This window comes from Lutra lutra, chromosome 2 (genome assembly GCF_902655055.1).
Source record: "Lutra lutra chromosome 2, mLutLut1.2, whole genome shotgun sequence".
Lineage (NCBI taxonomy): Eukaryota > Metazoa > Chordata > Mammalia > Carnivora > Mustelidae > Lutra > Lutra lutra.
In genome coordinates this window covers 16,185,767-16,208,848 of record NC_062279.1, presented here as the reverse complement: position 1 = coordinate 16,208,848, position 23,082 = coordinate 16,185,767, and the positions used below count along the sequence as shown (strand labels likewise).

The 23,082-nt window shown below is 36.8% G+C and overlaps 2 protein-coding genes across 11 annotated transcripts in view; one reads left to right on the top strand and one right to left on the bottom strand.

Annotated features, from left to right (window-relative positions):
• The window catches only part of LRP2BP (LRP2 binding protein), a 39,069-nt gene extending 21,951 nt beyond the window's left edge, over positions 1–17,118 (top strand). For 9 of the 10 annotated variants that reach the window (XM_047715094.1, XM_047715103.1, XM_047715084.1 and 6 more), the window contains 6 exons: positions 6,170–6,312; positions 6,398–6,503; positions 7,598–7,821; positions 9,393–9,567; positions 11,958–12,070; positions 17,013–17,091. In XM_047715094.1, coding sequence (XP_047571050.1) covers positions 6,170–6,312; positions 6,398–6,503; positions 7,598–7,821; positions 9,393–9,567; positions 11,958–12,023 — 714 coding nt within the window. In that variant the 3' untranslated portion in view covers positions 12,024–12,070; positions 17,013–17,091. Of the gene's footprint in view, positions 1–6,169; positions 6,313–6,397; positions 6,504–7,597; positions 7,822–9,392; positions 9,568–11,957; positions 12,133–17,012 lie in introns of all 10 variants that reach the window. The other variant, XR_007124680.1, reaches the window with a different exon arrangement.
• Positions 15,261–23,082, bottom strand: part of SNX25 (sorting nexin 25) — a 121,957-nt gene continuing 114,135 nt past the window's right edge. The window contains exons 16-19 of the mRNA XM_047714956.1: positions 20,544–20,610; positions 17,033–17,214; positions 16,419–16,519; positions 15,261–15,859 (exon numbers count right to left, since the gene is read on the bottom strand). Of these exons, the coding sequence (XP_047570912.1) occupies positions 15,779–15,859; positions 16,419–16,519; positions 17,033–17,214; positions 20,544–20,610 (431 nt within the window). The 3' untranslated portion in view covers positions 15,261–15,778. The remainder of the gene's footprint in view (positions 15,860–16,418; positions 16,520–17,032; positions 17,215–20,543; positions 20,611–23,082) is intronic.

Sequence of the window (23,082 nt, the reverse complement as noted above, 5' to 3'; positions counted from 1 at the left end):
TATTACCCCACAGAGATAACGATCACACTCGATGCGGTATCTGAGGAAGCTACAAATGCAACCTGGAAATAGCACTGGGGGAAAATGGGTAAAGCAACCAAATTTTTGGCTGAGATAAAATTGTGGTGAGGACAAGTTTACCTATGTAGCCTTTCTCTTCCTGTTTCATAGAATCCGAAAAAGGTTTTTAAATACTTTCCATAGCATCAGGCAGTAAACATTGGAGTGTAATTCAGTGCCAGACTGCAGGAGCTTATGAAACTCACTGTCTCTCATCAGGCAGCAGCGCTGGTTTCCCAGAGACACTACTTTCCTAAGTCTTACCTCTAACCACTCCCCAGATTTAACTTTGCGTATTAAATGTAATCAGAATCAAATTCCCTATGAGATTTTTTTATGGCATGTGGCAAGCTGATTAAAAAATTCATATGAAAGAGCAAAAAGCCAAATATATGTCCGTGGTACTTAAAGCAATGTAGTTTTTGGGTTTTGTTCAGGAATAAGGCAAAGAGCAAAAGAACAAGAGTCCAGAAACAGATGTACACAGATATAGGAGTATTTAGCACATCATAAAATTGCTATTTCAACTCAGTGAGAAATGGTGATGAAACTTATTTTCTAGTCATATTTTTTCTGATAGTTGCTCTAGAGATTACAGTATGCACTTTTATCACAATTTACATGGAGTTTATATTGAATTACTTCAGGTAAAACAAGAGAACCTTGAGTAAGTATGCTTTCATTTACCCACCTACCCCCAATCTTTAGTGTTGTCATAGTATACTTCTTAAATTTACATTATATTATAAATCCCCAAATATAAAAGTGTAATTTTTGCTTTAGTCATATCTTTTGAAGAAACTAGGAGGAAAACAATTAGGTACACATATGTATATGTATATATATATATATATGTGTGTGTGTGTGTGTATCCTTTTATATTTGTTACATACTTACCACTTCTGGAACTCTTTATTCCTTCCTATCAACCTGTGTAGACATCTGGCACTATGTTCTTTTCCTTTCAACCTGAAGAATTTCCTTTGAAGGGCACTTCTTACAGTACAGTTTGCAGATAATGAATTATCTCTGATTTTGGTAATCTAAAAATGTTGTTAATCTGCCTTCATTTTTTATGAATTTTTTTGCTGGTCGAGTTTCTTTTCCACATTTTAAAAATGCTGTTCTCGGGGCGCCTGGGTGGCTCAGCAGGTTAAAGGCTCTGCCTTCAGCTGAGGTCATGATCTCAGGGTCCTGGGATGGAGCCTCACATCGGGCTGTCTGCTCAGCGGGGAGCCTGCTTCCTCCTCTCTCTCTGCCTGCCTCTCTGCCTACTTGTGATCTCTGTCAAATAAATAAAATCTTAAAAAATAAATAAATAAAATAAATAAAAATGCTGTTCTCAAATCTTCTGGCCTTCATTAATTCCAATGAGAAGTAACTCACTACTACCATTGTTGCCCCCTGCCATTTTTATTGAGATATAATTAACATATAACATTGTATTAATTTAAGGTGTGTGTGTGCATACAAATACATATATACCACATCTTCTTTATCCATTCATCTATCTGCGGACACTCAAGTTGCTTCCATATCTTGGTTCTTGTAAATAATTCTGCAATAAATGCAGAGGCATAAATATATTTTCAAATTACTATCTTCATTACGTTTGGGTAAATACCCAATAGTGGAATTATTGAACCATACGGTATTTCTATTTTTATTTTTTTGAGGAACCTCCATACTGTTTTCCACAGTTGCTGCACCAGTTTGCATTCCCACCAACAGTGCACAAATGTTCCTTTTCTCTATATCCTCACCAACACTTGTTATTTCTTGTCTTCTTTATTTTAGCCATTCTGACAGGTGTGAAGTGATAGCTCATTTTAGTTTTGATTTGCATTTTCCTGACAATGAGGGATGTTGGGTATCTTTCCATTTGTCTGTTGGCCATCTTTAGGTCTTCTTCGGAAAAATGGCTATTCAGGTCTTATGCCCATTTTTTAATTGGATTATTTGTGTATATGACAGAGTTGGGTAAGTTCTTTATATATTTTGGATATGAACTGCTTATCAGCTATACCATTTGCAAATAACTTCTCCATTCAATAGATTTTTGGCTTTTTTCTTTTGGTGTGGTTTCCTTCACTGTGCTACAAAAGCTTTTTTTTATTTTGAAGTAGTCTCAATAGTTCATTTTGGCTTTTGTTTCCCTAGCTTTAGGAGACATTATCTAGAAAAATGTTCTAATGGCCAACGTCAGAGAAAATACTACCTGTTTTCTAGGAATTTTATGGTTTCAGGTCTCACATATAAGTCTTTGGACCCTTTTATTTTTGTGTGTGGTGTTAGAATGTGGTCCACTTTCATTCTTTAATATGTAACTGTCCGCTCTTCCCAGCAGCATTTATTGAAGAGACTGTCTTTCCCTCATGGTATATTCTTGCTTCATTTGTCATAGATTAATTGACCATATAATTGTGGGTTTACTACTGGGCTCTATCTCCTGTCCATTGATCTCTGTGTCTATTTTTGTGCCAATACCATACTGTTTTGATTACTATAGCTTTGGTAGTATACCTTGAAATCTGGAATTACGATATCTCCAGCTTTGTTGCTCTTTATCAAGACTACTTTGCCGGGACGCCTGGGTGGCTCAGTTGGTTAAGCAGCTGCCTTCGGCTCAGGTCATGATCCCAGTGTCCTGGGATCGAGTCCCACATCGGGCTCCTTGCTTGGCAGCGAGCCTGCTTCTTCCTCTGCCTCTGCCTGCCACTCTGTCTGCCTGTGCTCACTCTTGCTTCTCTATGACAAATAAATAAATAAAATCTTTGAAAAAAAAAAAAGACTACTTTGCCAATTCAGGGTCTTTTGTGGCTCCATGCAAAATTTAGTACTTTTTGTTCTACTTTTGTGAAAAATGTTCTTGGTATTTTGATAGGGATTGCACTGAATCTGTAGACTGCTTTGGGTAAGACAGACATTTTAACAATGTTGTCTTCCAACCCAGTAGTGTGGAATATCTTTCCATTTTGTTTGTGTCATCTTCAATTTCTTTAATCAGTGTTTTATAGTTTTCACAGTATAGGTCTTCCACCTCTTTAGTTAAGTTTATTCCTAGGTACTTTATTCTCTTTGGTGCAACTATAATTGGAAGTTTTAGAGGTTTTTTTTTTAAGATTTTATTTTAGAGTGAGCATGAGTGGGAGTGGAGGAGGAGGACAGAGGGAGAAGCAGATTCTCCACTGAGCAGGAAGCCTGACCCAGGGCTCAATCCCAGGACCCTGAGATCATGACCTGAGACGAAGGCAGAGGCTTTAACTAACTGAGCCACCCAGGTGACCCATGTAAATGAGAGTTACTTAATTTCTTTTTCTGCTACTTTGTTATTAGTATGTAGACATACTACTAATTTCTGAGTATTAATTTTATATCCTCAAACTTTACTGACTTAATTTATAGCTTCCAGTAGCTTTCTGTGGAGTTTTTAGGATTTTCTACATATAGTATCATTGTCATCTATAAACAGTGACAGTTTGCTTATTTAAAAAATGAACACTTCTTTTTCTTGTTTGATTGCTGAGGCTAAGACTTCCAGTATTATGTTGAATAAAAGTGGTAAGACTGGACATCCTTGTCTTATTCCTGATCTTAGGGGAAATTTTCTGTTTTTCACCAGCGAGTAAGATATTAGCTATGGAGTTTTCATATATAGCCTTTATTGTGTTGAGGTATGCTTCCTCCAAACCTACTTTGTTGAGAGTTTTTATCATGAATGGATGTTGAGTTCTACCAGATGTTTTTTCTGTGCCTCTTGAGATGATCATATGATTTTTATCCTTTGTTTTGCTGATGTGATGTTATCACACTGATTTGTGAATATTGAACCATCCTTGCATCCCTGGAATAAATCCCACTTGATTTAATATATTGTTGGATTCAGTTTGCTAATATTTTGTTGAGGATATTTGCATCTATGTTCATCAGGAATATTAGTCTGCAGTTTTTTTATGGTGTCTTTGTCTGGTTTTGGTATCAGTTAATGCTAGCATCACAGAATGTACATGGAAACTTTCCTTCCTCTTCTATTTTTTTGGAATAGTTTGAGGGGGATAGATATTATCTCTTCTTTAAATATTTGGTAGAATTTACCTGTGAAGCCATCTGTTCCTTGACTTTTTTGTTAGTGTTTTGATTACTGATTAAATTTCATTACTAGTAATCTGGTCAGATTTTTAATTTCTTCTTGATTTAGTTTCAGAAGATTGGATGATTCTAGGAATTTATTCAAGGTTGTTCAATTTGTTGGCATATGTTTATCTTTTCAAGGAACTAGGTCTTGGTTTCATTGACATTTTTCTTCAGTCTTGTATTTAGTTCTGCTCTGATCTTTATTATTTCCTTCCTTCTACAAACCTTGGGCTTTTTCTTTTTCTAGTTCCTTTAGGTGTAAGGTTAGATTGAGCTTTTTTTGTTTGTTTCTTGAGGTAGGCCTGTATCACTGCATATTTTCTTCTTTGAACTGTCTTTGCTATGTCCCAATATTTGGGGATATTGTGTTTTCATTTTCATTTGTCTCCACATACTTTGTTGATTTCTTCTTTGCTTTGTTGACCCATGGTTGTTTCGTATCATGTTATTTAACCTCCATGTGTATTCCCTACCCTTTTTTCTTCTGATTTATTTCTAGTTTCATACTGTTGTAGTCAGAAAAGATGCACAGTGTGATTTCAGTCTTCTGAAATACTAATTATGTAGTTGTTCTTCTATAGTTGTTCTCCTGTATTTAATGTGTCATTTTTCTCTGGCTGCTTTCAAGATTTCTTTGGCTTTCAGCAGGTTGACTATGATGTATGCCTAGGAAAGGTACTTTGTGTTTATCCAGCCTGGGGTTCACTGAACTTCATGGACCCCTTCCATTTGCAGTTTTTAAGAATAATCTCTCCAGTAGGGAAAGAAAAAGTGAAACAAGATGGGATCGTAAGGGAAACAAACCATAGGAGACTCTTAAGCTCATGAAACAAACTGAGGGTTGCTGTGGGGTGGGGAGGTAGGGAGAGGGTGGCTGGGTTATGGACATTGGGGCAGGTATGTGCTATAGTGAGTGCTGTGAAATGTGTAAGACTGATGAATCACAGACCTGTACCCTCGGGACAAATAATACACTATATGTTAATTTAAGAAAAAAAAAAAAGAATCATCTCTCCAACTTGTGTGTCCTCTGGTAAACTTTCCAGTGTCTTTAAAAAGTTGGGGGGCCTTTTTGGAACCTACTTTAAAAAGTCGGTTATTTTTTAATGTTTGCTCCAGATTTAGACATTGCTATCTGTGGAAGGATTTATACAATCACATCACTTGACTACCAGTAAGCTCCCTCTTACTATTAGGTTTGAGGGGAAAGGCAAATACCCATGTGACACATTCACAAAAATAAATCCTTATAAATTGGGACTCACTAGAAGGCAAACATCTTTATTTTCTATTATTGTGGTGTTCAGCCAGCAACAGAACTTGGAGAGAGCAGTGAATGATAAAAGCTAGAATGTGGTGTATAAGCAATGTGTTTGATGGCCAAACATTTTCTTTTTTGGAGTGGTGTTTGAAAATTTGTGTCTGATGGATTTCTGGAGGGGGCAGTGTCTTCTTGCGCTCTTTGCGACTAAGCAGATGTCATATGAAGATTAGCATATTGGATGTAAATTATCACTGAGCATACTTGGTGTGCTTAAAGAGAGAAAACAGTGTTTGGGGCTCACAAATATACTCTAATTATAAATGTGGAAGAAGTTACACCTATTCCTGTACTTTGATAAGTACTAAAAACTGCCCATGCAGAATAAGAGAGATAAGGTAGGAAGGAGGAGAGAAAAAAAGAAACCATACTGAAACATAATGCAACTCTGAAAGCTATAGAGTGAGGGAAATGCCTTATATCCTGGATCTCTGGGAATGCCTACTCAGTAGACGTATCTCCCCTCCCTCCCTCGGCCCTCCTTTCTTTCCAGCTCTGCAGACTAAAGCACAACCATCCTGTCTGGGCACAGAGTCATGACATCAAACATCATGTCAGAGGGTGAACACTTTACAATATTATTGGGAGAAAGAATTTAGTTTGGATAAAACTAAAAACTAGGGTTTTTTTGTTTGTTCTTTTCCTTTGTGGAAGGAAAAAGGAGTGGAATATATGAAGAAAATTGTTGATTCTCCATGTCCCAAAGCAAGACACTTACAGTTTGCAGCTGCCTACAACCTTGGAAGAGCTTATTATGAAGGGAAAGGCATCAAACAATCAGATGAGGAAGCTGAAAGGTAGTTTTACCTGAGAACAAGATTTTTTTTTTTTTTAAATCAAATGCTGACACAAAGAATAATTTGCCTTGTCTTTCTTTTTCAGACTGTGGCTTTTTGCTGCAGACAATGGAAATCCTAAAGCTAGTGTGAAGGCTCAAAGTATCCTAGGATTGTATTATTCAACAAAAGAGCCTAAAGACTTAGAAAAGGTAACACTGATCTATTTGTTTTTAATGCTAGCACCACATGTAGATTAATATTTCGCTATTTCTTTTTTGAATGGAGGATGGTAAAGAATGAATGTTCAGTTTTAAAGATCTCTTATAATTCTTTAAAATGTAAAGTTCACATTTTAGTATCTCAAAGCTCATTTCATGCTTTACTCATCTCCTCCTCTACCAAAGGAGTTCACAGATGTGCGAGAATTTTGCATGCTATAAAAAGCCACACACACAAAATATTATTATACCACGAAAGCTAAGAGAATCCTGAAATATAGCCCAAATCCTTTTACATGTGAATAAATTAATTTGTCCTGAGAAAGTTATGACGCTAATAAGTAAAATACAAAAAAAACACAAAAAACAAAAAACCCTAGTAACAAATCAAATCCATTTAAGATTTTTACAGAAATACAATCTCTTTAATCATCAATAACTGAAACATTTTCAAAGAAATCCTATAGGGAGAAGGAAATGTAGAGCCAAGTCCTACTTGTAGGAGGCATTAAGGACAAACTTAAAAGAAACACATAGCAACCAAGACCCACTTTGGATAACTGAACAGCTACTTGGAAATAATTTTTTGAACTAATTCAAATTCACTGCAGTTGCATATTGAGCACATGTGCTCGTGACCATACATGGCTTTTACCTTGGTTGCCTCTGATCTCGATAGGCACCATCTCTGAAATCCACCTGGACCTGACTGCCCTTCAGCATTGGCAGCTCTCCTCTCCCTGCTGTGCCTCATTGCAGGTGTCTCAAAGCCTAGCAGACACTTACATCCTACTTCCTACCCTCCCAATCCTTCCTCTGGAAAAATGAGAAATCGTGAATCCTGAAACAGCTGCAGTCTAGACTGTGGCCTAACCTACATGGTGGGTAGAAGACAGGTGGGCTCACCTTAGCACTCTCTTCTAGGTATGTGAAATTGGTGCTAACCTGAAATATACTCAAGGTGCTAGAACTATTCCAGGAGATTAATACTACTACCTTATAATGATAGATTTTTTTTTTCCCAGTATTCCCTTATAATTCTGCCTGGTGAATAATAAATAAGATGAAGTTTTGTTTTTTCTTAGGCATTTTATTGGCACTCGGAAGCATGTGGCAATGGAAATCTGGAGTCCCAGGGTGCACTTGGACTAATGTATTTTTATGGACAAGGCATCCGCCAAGATACCGAAGCTGCCTTGCAGTGCTTAAGGGAAGCAGCAGAACGTGGAAATGTCTATGCTCAAGGGAATCTTGTGGAGTATTACTACAAAATGAAATTTTTTACTAAGTGTGTTTCGTTTTCCAAAAGGTAAATAAGCTGGACGGACGTATTTACGGTGAATGTTACAGAACATTTACTAAATGCTCTGTGCCAGGTCTGTTCGATAGAACTTGCTGCAGTACTGGAAAGGATGGCTATTGAGCACTGGAAATGTGGTTAGTGCCATTGAGCGCTGAACATACATTTCACTGCATTTTAATTAATTTAAATAACTACCTGTAGCTAGCAGCTACCTTACTGAATAGTATAATTCTATGCCATTAGTCTTCAGGATTTCAGTGCTATTTGCTCTATATGCCAGCTGAGTGATCCTCATCAACTTTAACTTTTTGGGACATCAATTTCCTTTTTGATAAAGAAGAAAATGCTTGGATAGCATTATAAACATAGTGTATATAAAGTACTTAACATAGTTTAGCATATAAGAAATGCTTATTAAATATGTTTTAATTTCTTCTAGACTCTTCAGCCACATGTCCTATAATTGCACATTTGCAAGATAACTTGATAAGATTGTACAATGAGAATAATGGTTTAAAAATGTCAACATTAACATCTTATAAAATATATGGAGATTTCTCTTCTTTGAGCCCATGTACTTTCCTACATTTATTTGCTCGTAACTTACAAAAAGTAATGTACCAGGAAAAACAAACCTGGATATCTTCTAGAGAGGCTATAAGGCCATGCTGATGTGTTTCCCTCCCAATAATGCCTGACTGAGCCATTCCCTGGGCCCCCCTCTGGCCTCGCCCAGGGTGGGGCAGCCATCTACAATGTAAGATGAAAGAGCTGGTTCCACCCTTCATCCCCCAATATCATGGCTTCCAGGCAGTGGGCCACTTAAAAGTGCGATCCTCAAAGTCCCTAATCTTCAAGTATCCATCTGGTTAACACCAAGTCTTTAAATAGTTCTTAAAATCTTTTAGACTTTCCATTATTATCCACATTCCTATTCCCCCATAATTTTACGGGTGACATTGAGTTGAGTAGCTCACATTCTCACACAACTCTCCATGCTTGTGTCAGAGTGATAAAGGAGGACTTCTTTTTATTGCCCATTTTTACCAAAGACAGATGTGTTAGTTACTTAGTATGTTTTCTGATCCTATGTGACTTAAGTGCAAATTTAAGGTTAATGTTTGAATAAATGATCCAAAGAAATAGAAAACGCTTTTTTCCCCATTGTTTGAATCGCAAAGTGATATTGAGTTTAAAATATTAATATTACAAGAAAAAAAAAGAAACCTTTTTGTTTTCTAATGGTTATTAAGCCTGACAAGTATTATCACAGAGAAGCTGTGACATAACCACTCTGGTAGTTCCTCTTCCCCTGGTTTTATTTTATTCTATTTATTATATTATATATAAATTATACACATGTATAATTTATATATGACATCTAAGTGTATATGTTATATATAAATATTCTATTATATTTACCTTTCACCAATAACAAACAACTTAATCCTCAAATGGGGAAAAATGGGGAAATCACTTTGGGCGCAAGGAATATTGAATCTCTGAATATGTCATTTGTAAAAATGTAAAAGTAAAGCAATGTCTTTTTATAATTTCACAATTAAACATCACAACAGGATTGCTGACTATGATGAGGTTCACGACATACCCATGATAGCCCAGGTCACGGACTGTCTCCCAGAATTCATCATCAGAGGCATGGCCATGGCATCTTTCTACCATGCCCGATGCCTTCAGCTTGGCTTGGGTATCACAAAGGATGAAGCAACAGCTAAACACTACTATTCTAAAGTAAGTAAGCCTGAGAATCTATATGAATGAACCCAAACAGATATTTCTGAACTTGTAGTTAAGCCTTGAACATCTTTATGGATTAGTATTTTTTTTCCTACTTAACCATTGCGCAGATAACCTGACAAATAACCTGCAGATAACCTGACAACCTAGGAGAGGTTGTCAGACACCTGAATTGTTTGCAGATAATTCAACAGATTCTTATTAGCATAATTGAACTAGATGATGGAAGTCCCATTTTGATGCATATTATTCCCTCTCACTCTGCTACTCTACAGCCTAAGGCCCAGCACCAAGAGAGACCTTAAAGCCAGAATATTCATGCCTTCTTCCACGCTGAAGTGTGAATCTACTCTCATTCTAGTACCTTAAAGATATGTAGTTTTTAAAAGTGTTATGTATGACATCTACCACACTTAGGAGGACTATTCATGAGTTTGAGGTAATCAGTTGAAGTGAGACTTTTCCTGTTTGATTTCATGTGATTTAGATTCCAAACGGATTTCACCTCTAAAATCGAACAACTTAAAAAGTGGGAACGAGGTGGGGGAAGGGGGAATCATTATGAATAGTAACTGCAAGAAAATTTTTTTAAAAATAAATATAATAAAAACTGCATGCCTTAGGTCCATGACATCCATCAAGTCCAAACTAGAATTATGTCTTCTTAAAATTTATAAAGCAATTCGTGGGGTACACAAGCTGTTTACCTGGAGCAGGGGAACAAGGGAAGGAACAGTTTTCTAAATCCTTTGCCTGAATCTGACCATAGGATCGTAGTGGTTCTCAAACTTGTCTACATTAAAATTACCTGGGTGGGGGGCGGCTTTGCGGCTCAGTGGGTTAAGCATCTGCCTTCGCCTCACATCATGATCCTGGGGTCCTGGGATCACCCTGGCTCCCTGCTCAACAGAGAATCTCCTCCCTCTCCCTCTGCCTCTTACCCCATGATGGTGCTCTTTCTCAGTTTCTCTCTCAAAAAAAGTAAAATCTTTTTAAAAATAAAAAATAATAATAAAAATAAAATAAATAATAAAATAAAATCACCTGGGAATCTTTTAAAAATTCCAAAGCCCAGGTTATTTCAGAACAATTAAGTCATGAGCCTTTCAGGGGACTCCCAATGTGCAACTTTGGAAACCCTAAATTGTTTCAAATTAAAATTTCCAAAGTATTAAGCCCATATTGACACATAAACATAGGAACACAGTACATAAAGACATCTGCTGTTTGAAAGATTTACCACTACACCATTCTACCAGTAAGAAAAACAGTTGTCTTTAAATTTTTAAAAAATCTAAATGCTCTGTATTATACCAATTTCCAAACCAAGTCAATTTCAGATTCTGTGGTATCCATCATGTCCTTTCTAAGTAAATATAAGCAGAGAAAATTCTGGGTCAAAAATATGCTGAAATGTGGTATATATTTATCCCAAATAAAACAGCAAAACAAGCAGACTGCAATCTTTTTTTTTTTTTTTTTTTTTAGCAGACTGCAATCTTAAAACTATTTTCCACATGGTGGGAGATAATACCCCCATTACTCAATTTTGGGCATTGTATTTTACAGAAGATGATTTTAAAAATGGAGAAAATTCATAAGTAGCATGCCAATGAAGGGTCTGGAATCCTGTCCTATGAGGCAAATGCCAACTACTTTGCCTCTCCGGGTCGCCACGAAACCAGCTTGATATATTCTCCTAGGACCCCTTCATTGATTCTAAAGTACACAGAGGGAAATTTTAGCTTAGTATAAAGAAAAACCTAATACAACTGCTTGAGAAATAAAAACAAAAGTCTTCCCTATAAGATGGTGACTTAGCAACCAAGCAAACCAACTGTCATGGGTCCTGAAGGAAAAATTACTGCATGGAGTCAGGTGTGAATGAGATAACCTCCAACGTCTCTTCCAAATTCTTGACTTTCTATGCAGTTACATGCACTATTACTTCTCGCTATTTACTTTATCATAATAAAATGTTATTTTAAAATAAAATTATCATAAGGTGCTGCTATTCATATAATAAGATAATAGCAAGTTTGAGGCCAAATGCTAATGCTTTCCATGTTACTTATTTTAATAATTCATAACCTAGAACACTATCGTCAGTGTGTAAATTCCCTTCTTTCTCACTCATAAAATTTTCTCTTTCAAGTGACAGTAACAATAACATGGTTATTTCAGTAAGATCTTTTTTTTTTGCATAGGCTAATTTGAATTTCTTTTATCAAGAAATCAAAATAGAAATGTGTCATAACTAAGAAATTCCCTTGAAATTCATTGTGGTTCTTAAAAACAAACCTAAAACTTTCTTTAAAGTTTTAGTAAGACCTTAACAATCCAAAATGTATCTAAATTACGGACTTTTTATCTTTGACTTTCAGGCTTGTCGTCTCAATCCTGCATTGGCAGATGAACTTCACTGTTTACTTATTCGTCAAAGAATTTAGACCATAATGGATTTCAACAAAGATCATCAACCCTAACAACGTAGAATGTGTGTATTTTTACAGGAGCAACGTTTGGTTATCTTCTGCATCCCAAGTTACATTATCCTGGGTATTTTACTAATGACATGTTACCTTCGTTCTTAAATCTCTAATTTTGCAACTTGAAACCCAGCTATAGGATCAAATTGCAAAAAGAGTCCTTAAAGATCCAGCTCTTAGCTTACAGACTGGCCGAGATCACATCAAATATGGAAAACCATTCCATAAACAAATACCTCTTTCTTTTCTTTTAATAGAGTGTCTAAAAGGCTTAGTGCAGTCTTAGCTATAATTCCTTCAGATATATGCTACAAACATAAAAAACACCATTTGCAAGTTTAATTCCTTAAATTTCTTTGACCCTTATTTAGTTTTGTAGATTTTGGACAGATTATTAATTTTAATTTGCTGTCATTTAAAATTTTTAAGATGCACTAAACTAATACGAAATAAAGAAATTTAAAGAAATTTTCAAATAATGTTTTGAAATAAATTTGTGTAGCATTTATACTTCTGAAGAAATTAAAACTAAGACTACACTAAGTATTTTTTTAATGTTCTTTTTTTTAAAGATCTTATTTATTTGACAGAGAGAGATCAGAAGTAGGCAGAGCAGCAGGCAGAGAGAGAAGGGGAAGCAGGCTCCCTGCTGAGCAGAGAGCCCGACGTGGGGCTCGATCCCAGGCCCCTGAGATCATGACCTGAGCCGAAGGCAGAGGCTTAACCCACTGAGCCACCCAGGTGCCCCTGCACTAAGTCTTTTGGGACATCTTGTATTCTTAAAAGACATTCTTATAAATAATTGGTTAATTTATTAAAAACTTGAAAAAAAGTAGGTTTAAGAAATTGTTTAGAATCTTGCCTCTCCATATCTCCCCTTAAAGATCTTAATGAGTTAAACCACTGCTATATTCCTGATAAGATAACCAGTTAAGCTAGATATTTCTCTTTGCTTAGACTCATTTTCTAGTTTAAAAAAACTTAGATGCATTTCAAAGCAAGATAAAATATGAAAAAAATCTCAAATCATTTATCAATATAAGAATAGTAAATATGCTAAAAATTTAAATTAGCAAGAGGCTTTCCTTACATTAATGAGATCTGTGAAGACAAAAGTTAATCATATAAATAGTACCATCCAGATGGAGAAGATGGTGTAGCAGTGTACATCTGTGAAACAAACACACTGGAAACAGTGTCTTCCAGGTACCTTCACAACACCTTCTCTGAAAACACACCATACCGATGTGTCTTCATTTTATAAATCGCAATTATCCTTCCCAAAAGAGGATCTATAACAAGGTCTCATCTTAGTATAATTAATACGCAGGTACCAGTCACTAAAGAAGTTCTGTATGGCAAAAATTGCTGGTTCTTGTTTTGTACTCTAGTTTTTCTATATTACTTGAACTTCATTTTGTCTCTATATAAAGAAAAGCACTTTCCATAGACTTAGGTCTGTGTGATACCCTCAAAAGATCACATACTTCTCCCTTAAATCTCTTAAGACAGAGAAAATTAAGCCATCCCTGAAATCTAATCCTTTTCTTTAAAAATCTCTACTCAAGAGTCTCTATTCTCCCTCACTAATGTTTCAATAGCTCAAGTCCATAACAAGATTTCATAATACCTAGCTTAAGTCTCTTTCTACAATATAAGCTCACTTACTTCACTCTTGTTCTCTTAATACCATCCATATATAATATTCCTTCAGCCATTTGACAATCTAAACTCCCAACCAGTATTCTTTTCTCCATACTGAATCCAGTCCCTTAAGCTTTTAAGAATCCTAAAATAGAAATGTAATACGGCAGTGCTTGTTGGCTTTAACTGCACACTTAATAGATATGCTTTCTTTCTTCATCCCAAAGTCAAGACTGCTTTGTAATTGCTATTAAAACATAGGTCTGAGAAATTCCAAATGTAGGAATTTGACAGGGGTCATATGGGGTAAAATGTTACACTTAACTATCTTCAGTGAATCCAACATAAAATTTAAAGTTTCAGTTTACTGTAGTTACCATTAAGCTGGTACTTGTGGCATGAGGGAGCCCTTGTAAACTACCACTACTGCAGACCGTGGCATACACTGTGACCGGTCAGTGGGTCAGTCTCTTTAACTCAAGTGAGTTGAGGCTTCCAGATCCTTAACCTTAAAAAAAAAAAAGAAAAAAGAAAACAAAAAACTCCTAAGATTTCTTATAGCTCCTTCTTATAGCTCCTATTTCTTATACCTCCTGAAAACGTTAAAATTTATCTTAAAAAAGACTGAGGACTCAAAATAGTGATTTTTCTCACGTGCAGTATACACTTTAACAGCTATGGTTTCATTACGCATAAGGTGGACATTACCGGTGAGTGTGTTAGGATGAGTTCCTGGGGTTCTGTGATCTCAGGTTGCTTCTCTTATCTGAGTGAGGGATAATTCTTATTCATCCTGAAGCGTCAAATATCCTCCTGGCTTGAAAAAAACGATCAAAGACCTGTGACTATCCTTATCCCAAAGATGAAATTTGGTTTACTAATTTTTAATTGTTCACCTTTCATTCTTACATTCCATATTGAGGACTTGGCAGGTAGGATCTAGCAATGCCATAATCAATACCACTATAGTATAGATACAGTATTTTCTTTCATGGATTTCAGACTGAATTTTTGCCAATTAGTTGTATTGTTTTCAGTGTTACTGGGCTAGGGGGAAGGACCGTTATAGAAGGGAAAGTGTTTTATTAATATTTCATAATAGATGGTGAAAAGTGATTGACATGTTCATGGCCCCACTATTAATAGTCACACAAAGTGACAGCTATACCCTGGATCTCACACAAGGCTCCGAAGAGTCCACAAGACTTGATGATGAAATCAAGTCCCTCAAGTCCCTGAAGTAACTTCCCATCTGCGTTTCCCTATCTCATTGCTGCACATCCTTCAAAGTTCAGCTCCTATCCCACTCTCCCAACAAATCACTTCAAACATGAATTTGGCTCTTCTCATTCACACTAAAAATTGTATTTTTCACATATTCATTCTGTGTTTGGAGAAAGGCAGCCAACTTTGTACTTTTTGCGGAAGTATTTATGTGCACAGTGCTTTTTACCCCCTCCCAAAAAAGGTTTCTGATAAATATTTGAACCGCCTGAAGTGTTTCAACCTCGTCTTTTGAGATGTAAGTACCTTACACATCATAGAGCTCAGTGATCCATTTTTGTATTTTATTGCTTCAAATGCTTCAAACTATGGGAAATCTTTGGTAAAAATAAAGACAATAAAATTTTCACAATAACTTTCCACAAAGCATTGCACAACAATGTTCTTTAGTACACACGAAATAATACAGGAATGTTCAGAGTCCTCAGTGAGGAAAGTAACTGTACAATAGTCATAGTTCTTCATTTTAAAACAAAACTGTTTTCATAAATATTTAAAATATTTCCTAGGTTCTTATCACATATTAACATTTGTATTTCAATCAGTGTGTTGAACTTTATCTTATTATTAAAATAAAAACAATAGTTACAGAAGTGTGTTTTTCTGTTGCCTATGACGGCATTAAGTACCCCCCCCCCAACAAATTCTGTTCACTTCACACAAAACTAGAGGGAGGTAACTAACATAAAAATCAATATGGTTCTCAACCAAGCCCTCTGTGGAAAAGAGGAAAATATATCATGTCTATTGTTACACAGACATTTCTCTGGTGGTTTATTTGTGCAGTCTCAAACTTGACCAGCTTTTAGTTGATCTAAATGACTTCTCAGTTCAGGACACAACTCAATTAGCAGCAGTTCCATCAGCACCTGATCCAAGAAAGAAGAAAAAAAGTAGGAAAATATGGAGTTTCTTTTTTTTTCTCTAAGGGTTTACTCATAATATTTATGTCTTAAGAGAAAGTCTCATTTTAGGTCTGAGATGCTTCTCCATGAACAAGTTATTCTCCAGTAAATGGGACTAATATAATATAAACTCCATTTAGTATCAGACTGATTCATTTCATGGTCTCTTTGCCATTATCACACCATCAACAATAGTTAATATTGATAATTATAATCAGACGGATGACTGGGAAACAGTTTGCTTTCCCGAAATAAAATTAAACGGTCATGCAAAACTGTCACATGCATCTCTCCCGTGACAGAATGGGAAATCTGTACACACTGCAGGCACTCTTTTTCTTTTTCCAAACTGAACAACTGAACAGTCAGACAAACAAAAATGAAGCTGAGTAGATAATGGGTTCAGAGTTACAAGTAACAGGAATGATTAAGTACACAAGGGGTTAAAATGAACTCCCATGTGTGAACGGAAACGTCAGATTGAATTAATAGCTGGTCCTCTGGTTGGCTTTAAATTACTCACATATAACAGATGCTTATTGGCTCTTGTTTCTTGCAGTGCATTGAATATTTTTATTATACCATGCCGGGCGTTTTGCTGTCCAACGAGGCTCTGAAGCGTATCTGAAAGATTAAGTTTACATTCTGTGCTGTTACCAATAAAGTACATAGTCTATGCATATCCAGTGAGGGAAACAGTACATGATGTATATGGAACAAATAAAGGCACTGGGGCATGAGGAACATGAACGATCGGTTCTTTCAAACGTTTAAAGAGAAAATAGCTTTATTTAGAATTTTCAACAGAGGGCATTTATACAAATTTTAATATATTGCTACCCAATTAAAAAATTAATCTCTCTGAACAGTGTACTTTAGCAGGATTTTTAAAGCACAAAATTTATTATCTGTCCTAAAACATTTTTCTAAGTAAAAGAAAGCATTATAACCACTACTGTTCTTATTAAGATTCTCAGTATAATTTCTTAGCAAAGGACATGTTTTAAAAGAAAAAAAAAGTGTGATCATTTTTCTTGTAAATAAGGTTTCCTGAGAGATATAAGTGGGAAACGCCTTACTAGGGTTAACGTTCGACCTTTATCTCTGTATTTTTCAGGATCAGAAGCCAGGTCTCACCTGGGATGTTTTCAAGCAACTTCTGCTGTGCCCTCTGCTTTGTGGCCTGACTGTGTTCTTCACTTCTGATTGTGGTCGGTGGCGCCAATTTCCCATTTGGCCAAAAAGCATCCCGGAAAACATTGATGTAGTAAACCAACATTTGCTCACTGAAAATCCAGTTCACTGTGTCCCGGATTTGTCTTTTAAGAGAAAAATATTTCTTGGATGAGGTTTTTAAAAGTTGTATACTCTATTCTCAAAAGGCATTTATCAACGGGTAGGTGAAGATACAGCCTGATCTAAATGTTTGATGAATAAACTAGGAATTGGATTTTTAAACTCTGGCTCTGAAAGGTATTCCTCATTTTGGTGGTACCGGATGACCGTTCATTCCTGGAGCTCACTTTTCTGTTGGTACAGACCTCTCCAAATGTCTGCTATGTAGTACCCTGCAATCGGTAAGGACAGGAACCCAGAGGAGACCGACTGGTTTGAAACCTGCAGCTACTTTAACTGTGCACAGTACTTAACTCACTCACTTCTCCATGGGGTGGTATAAATTGAAAACATAAATCATTTTAAAACTGTTAAAAGTGGTCTGGAAAGCTTTCCTGAGCTCCTGAAGTCTTGGGGGAAGAACCTGGCTTTTTCACTAGCTGTCTCTTGGTGTTGCTACGGCGGATCATGCTAGGCAGAGTGCCCTGACCCAGGGTAAGCATTTCACATGCTCACTAGGCAAGGGAAAAAAAAGATACTAACTTTCTTTCTTTTCTTTAAGATTTTATTTATTTATATGAGTGAGAGAGAGAGAGAGTGCAAGAGCGAGCACAAGCCAGATGGTGGTGGAGAGGCAGAGGGAGAAGCAGACTCCCCGAGGAGCAGGAAGCCATGTGGGGCTCTATCCCAGGATGCTAAGACCATGACCCAAGCAGAAGGCAGATGCTTAACTGATGAGCCATCCAGATGCCCCAAAATATTAAAGTGGAAGCCTTTGAAAAGATACATTGCTAGAATATTCCACACTTCTCTGGGAATAAAAGTTGGGTAGACATTTGACTTGCACAGTTACAAATAAATGGCTTTTATCTGGTTATGCAGCTCTTCCACATAGTCCTATCTCATTAGTCATTAGTAAAATGCTAACCCATTCCAGGATTTCTGCTGTTAAGAGACAAGTAACACAGTTCAAAGAGCCCAAGAGCAGTTGTAGGTTGGAAGGGGAAAAGGGGGAAAGAATCATCTTGACAGTGCCAGAAAATCTTGAAATTTCAAATTCAACTCATGAATAATAATAATAAATCGAAAAGCCTTCAAGAATCTGACTTCCTAACTATTTAAAGAGACAATGTAAGGCTTTAAGAAATAGTATCTGAAATAGAGGTTTCAAGCCCTGGTAGTTTGCACAGGAATCAGTTACTATTGATGTCTATAAACTCCGACATGAGACAAAACTATGTTAATTCTGTCCATAACTACATGTCTCCTACGATACCTCCCTATACTGCTTAGAACTGGGCAATTCAGGGATGCCTGGGTGGCTCAGTTGGTTAAGCATCTGCTTTTGGCTCAGGTCACAGTCCTGGCATCCTGCCCCACAACGGGCTCCAGCCCCACGTCAGGCTCCCTGCACAGCTCAAAGTCTGCCTCTCCCTCTGCCCTTCCCCACCTCCCCATGCACGTGCTCTCTCTCAAATGAATAAAAAAATCTTAAAAAAAAAAAAAAAACCTGAGCAATTCATATCTAGACCAAATAAAATAATTAATTTAATTGGACTTCTGCTTTAAGAGAGAAACTGCCAACCTCCTACCTTAAAAAAAATCTACATGAAAATGCAGACAGCTTGTTTTTTCTGTAGTCTTGCTTTGAGTCACTCACTGGCACTACATGAAGAAATTAAGTAAGAACATTTCAATTTGCAATTTAAAATTAGCTAAGTGACTCTCACAAAAGGCCATCACCTAAGTATTTTCTACCAATTTAAGTCTGACTCTCAATTAGCCAAAACCATAGGAAGCTTTTGAATCAATTCTGGTATATGAAATTATAGTTAGTACAAGGCAAGAGGCACACATTGAACTGCTGCTTAATTTTATGATGTGTCATCTCTGGTAAAGGCAAAAATAGCAAAGAGCCAGGTGCTCCATCATTTCTCTACCTGATAAAACCCACTGAAATGAACAGCCTGAAAACCCTCTACATGATGCCCGTCCTCCAAGTCCCATGAAAGTAACTGCCAAATGTATTCACTGCTCACAAACCACGGCTGCTCATTTTTAAGTAAGAGCCACTATCGTAGATAGGAGCAAGGAAAGTATGCATGGTTTGCTGAAACTGAAAAGGAAAACAAATTAGCAAGTATGGAGTACTGAGAAATATAGGGCCATGGTGGAATTTTCTTTAAGGCCTGTCTATGTAACAGTTAAGAGGCTCGTGTTAGACTGAAATGGTAAGTTATACGGGCCATGTTTCTGATTAAAACAAACGGTTAGATAACTAAGTAAACTAAGACACTAATATCATTTTTTAAAGATCTCAGAAATTGAAATGAACTTTTGCTTATGACCAAAAGGAAACTATATTCTATTTGTGAATGAGTCAGAAGATAACCTGTTCTTCACTACGTTTTCCTTAAAAAGTTATGATTTATATGATAAACATTTGTACGAGGTTACTGTGGTGGTTTTGATAACTGATCTTTCACATGGGAAAATCCAATAATTTCATCTTGAAACATATTTTGCTGTGATTTCTCCCCTTATCTTTTAGCATAAGTGATTCACATTTTTATTGTGCAGGAAGTCATGTTATCTCTTGAAGAGTACTGGATATAAACTCTTATGTATAGCTTAGAATACACATATGGCTTATAATACTGTTATATGTTATACACATATATCTCAATGGATGATATTAAGATATTAACTAAAAGAGCAATTACTATTTTAATGTTACCCAACTTGGAAAAAAAGAAAACATATGGTTTGCATTTCCCTCCAAATAAATTTATGTCATGTGATGCTCATCCTACTTTTATTTCGGGTTAGAGTCTAAGCCGTAAACTGATTCCCATCTTATAACATAAAAACGCTGTATCCAAGATACCCCAACTGGTCATCATGATCAAAAGAGAACTTCACAGAACTTTTTCGTTTTTGCTTTTTTTTTTTTATGTTTTTAAATAACCTCTACACACTCAATATGGGGCTCGAACTCACAACCACAAAAGTCTCACACTCCACAATTTAAGGCAGCCAGATGCCTCTGTAGAACAGTACTTTCCAGCCCTTTCAGCCAGAATGCTGAAGATAGCTGAAGCTTTGATCATCTAGTTCATCATGCATTCTATGGGAGAAATTATTTCAGAAACCTGTCTCTCTATCCAATCTTAGAATAATAGCAGCAACAAAATGAGAAAATACAAAACCTTCAGCTAGAGAGATCACTGGCTACCATACCACGAGTTTAATTATTTGACCATTAAGGCAAAAAGTAAGGCATGAACTCAAATACTAATGTCATGTAACTCACTTGTTGATGGTTCTTCCAAATGTGACCTGAACGAGAGCAATTAATGTTCTTCTCACCCATTTAAACACTGAAATAGAAATCAGAGGAAAAGAATTTGCACAGTATACCATAATGATGACATTTTCACAGCTGCAAAAAAGCATAAATTCTTATCACTTGACACAATCCAAGTCCTGACACCAAAGTCAAGACTATGATACCTGCAGAATCTGGGTCTAGATTAGCAAATTTCTGCCCCCCAAAATTCTCCTAAGCTTTCATTTTCTACATAGCAACTGATGAGAGAAAACCTAAGTTTTTATAGTTTTTCAATGCCTGAACAACCAGCTGAGCTAGCAAGTGGAAATAATACTTTATTTCACATGTCTCCGGGCTACTTAGACGTCTGTTTTCTGCTAGCAGACAGTGCAATGCCTATTTTAGATTTCTGTCTGGCTTGTCGAACCCAATTTTCTCACACACTGCTCTGAATGAGAAACATCTGTGGTTCAATATTGACAAATATTTTGAAATATTAATGAATGGGTGGGTCTAACTTCCCATTTGGATAGTAGTTTGTAGATCACTGCATATTTTTATGTATTTTATGTCTTTGGAAGAAAGGTGAACTTTGAAGAGCCGGGTCCCTAAGTGAGAGGAGGGTTCAGCGCTCTCTTGGGCCACCGCGCAGAGCTGCTGGGCACAAACCACTTTCTCTGAGCCTCAGTCTCCTCATCTGTTCAAGGAAAGAGTAACGTGGTTTTCTGCTTTAAGGATCTTGTTGATATTTTATGCGAGCATTGTGAAAGGTTTTACAGATCTAAACTTTTATTACTAACATGGAGAGATATTTTTACAGGTACCAAATATGAATATAAGCCAAAAGAAGGCAAACAAATGCTATGAGGGGGGGGCGCCTGAGTGGCTCAGTCGTTAGGCGTCTGCGTTCGGCTCAGGTCATGATACCAGGGTTCTGGAATCAAGCCCCGCATCAGGCTCCCAGCTTGGCAGGAGGCCTGATTCTCCTTCTCCTACTTCTCCTGCTTGTATTCCCTCTCATGGTCTCACTCTGTCAAACAAATTAGTAAAATCTTAAAAAAAGAAAGAATGAAAGAAAGAAAGAAAGAAAGAAATGCTATGAGGATATTTCCGTTCTGCAAACTGGAATCTACACCAAGTTTTCCATCTATATAAATTTCCATTCATTGAAATGTTTAGCTATTCACACATAAGCAAATGAGAAATTCAAGCTTAGCTATAAGAGTTCAGGGTTCCTGCCCAATTAGGAAAACCTAAAAGAACTAAGTTCATAAACACCTCTGTACAAGGAAAACCACCCAAATAAAATCAACAATTAACACAGACTTGAAAACATTCTAAAGTTATTTCTAACTTTTTAGATGGACCTAAATGTCCAGTTAAAGTAGTGTTGTTAATCTTTCAAGTAAGAGTCAAGTCTTGGAATCAGATCTATGCTTCAAGAGTGCCTTTAATTTTTTATGGAATTCAGAGCACGCTGAGAGCAAGCAGACGTGTTCACTTTAGGCTGTCATTTCGGCTGGGAGGAGAATGCCTGCCAGTGCTGATAACTTCACTCTGGCTTTCTAGGGCAGGAGAGAGGCAGCTCCATGCAGAGGGTCTGAGGACATAGGCAGCTGTCAGAAGAATGCCTCACAGATGAGCGACAGTTACTGATTTTTTAAAGGCTGTCTCACTGATGCCCTTTTGAACACTGAACTAGAGCAGGAACCACAAAATGTCTTTCGTGCAAATTCTCTCCCATCACTGATCTGTGCCTTTACTACTTTCTTCCTAGCCTCTCCTGGTCCCCAGACCCCAAACCACACAGGAAACAGCCCTAGTATTTCTTCCAAGGACTCATTTGTTCAGAGACAGAAGCAGCTGCAGCTACTCTAGAATTTTGCTGATGGCAACGATATCACATCTCATTATAAATGATGTTCTATTTATTCCCCTCTGAAATGTCACTGGCAAAACCAAATATGCTTCTGAGCAGGCATATGATGGAGGAAATCCATGCTGCAAAGACAAGACTTTGTCTCTCAGTCTCCGGATCACAAAGAGCACACTGCCAAAAGCTGAAACACTGCTTCCTCCACTCTGGGGAACAGGGAGGATTCACGATTTAATGGGCCAGATCTCACTGAGGAAGAGTCAGACTTTGGGTGGAGAACTAGTTGTTTCTGCCTACAGTGAACCAAGGCAAACATCAGTTTATACCTTAGTGGAGTGTCTAAAATATGGAACAGGGATAGCTTTTTCATCTGAAAGCATCTCTAGCATTTGGATGATATTCTCTCATGGATATTTCTTAATTTCACTATCTCCCATTTCTAAAGTTCAGCTTAGTTCCAACTTTTTGTTACTGAAATGATGCTAAAATGAATACCCCCTTATGTATAAGCCTAGGCCTGTAGTTTAGACTGGGGTTTACTACTTAACGTGAAGCACATGCTGGAACTCCTGTGTTGTAAATTCACCGGAGGAAGACTCTACATCTGATATACTTTTGTTTCCCCTACAGAGTGGTATCTAAAAC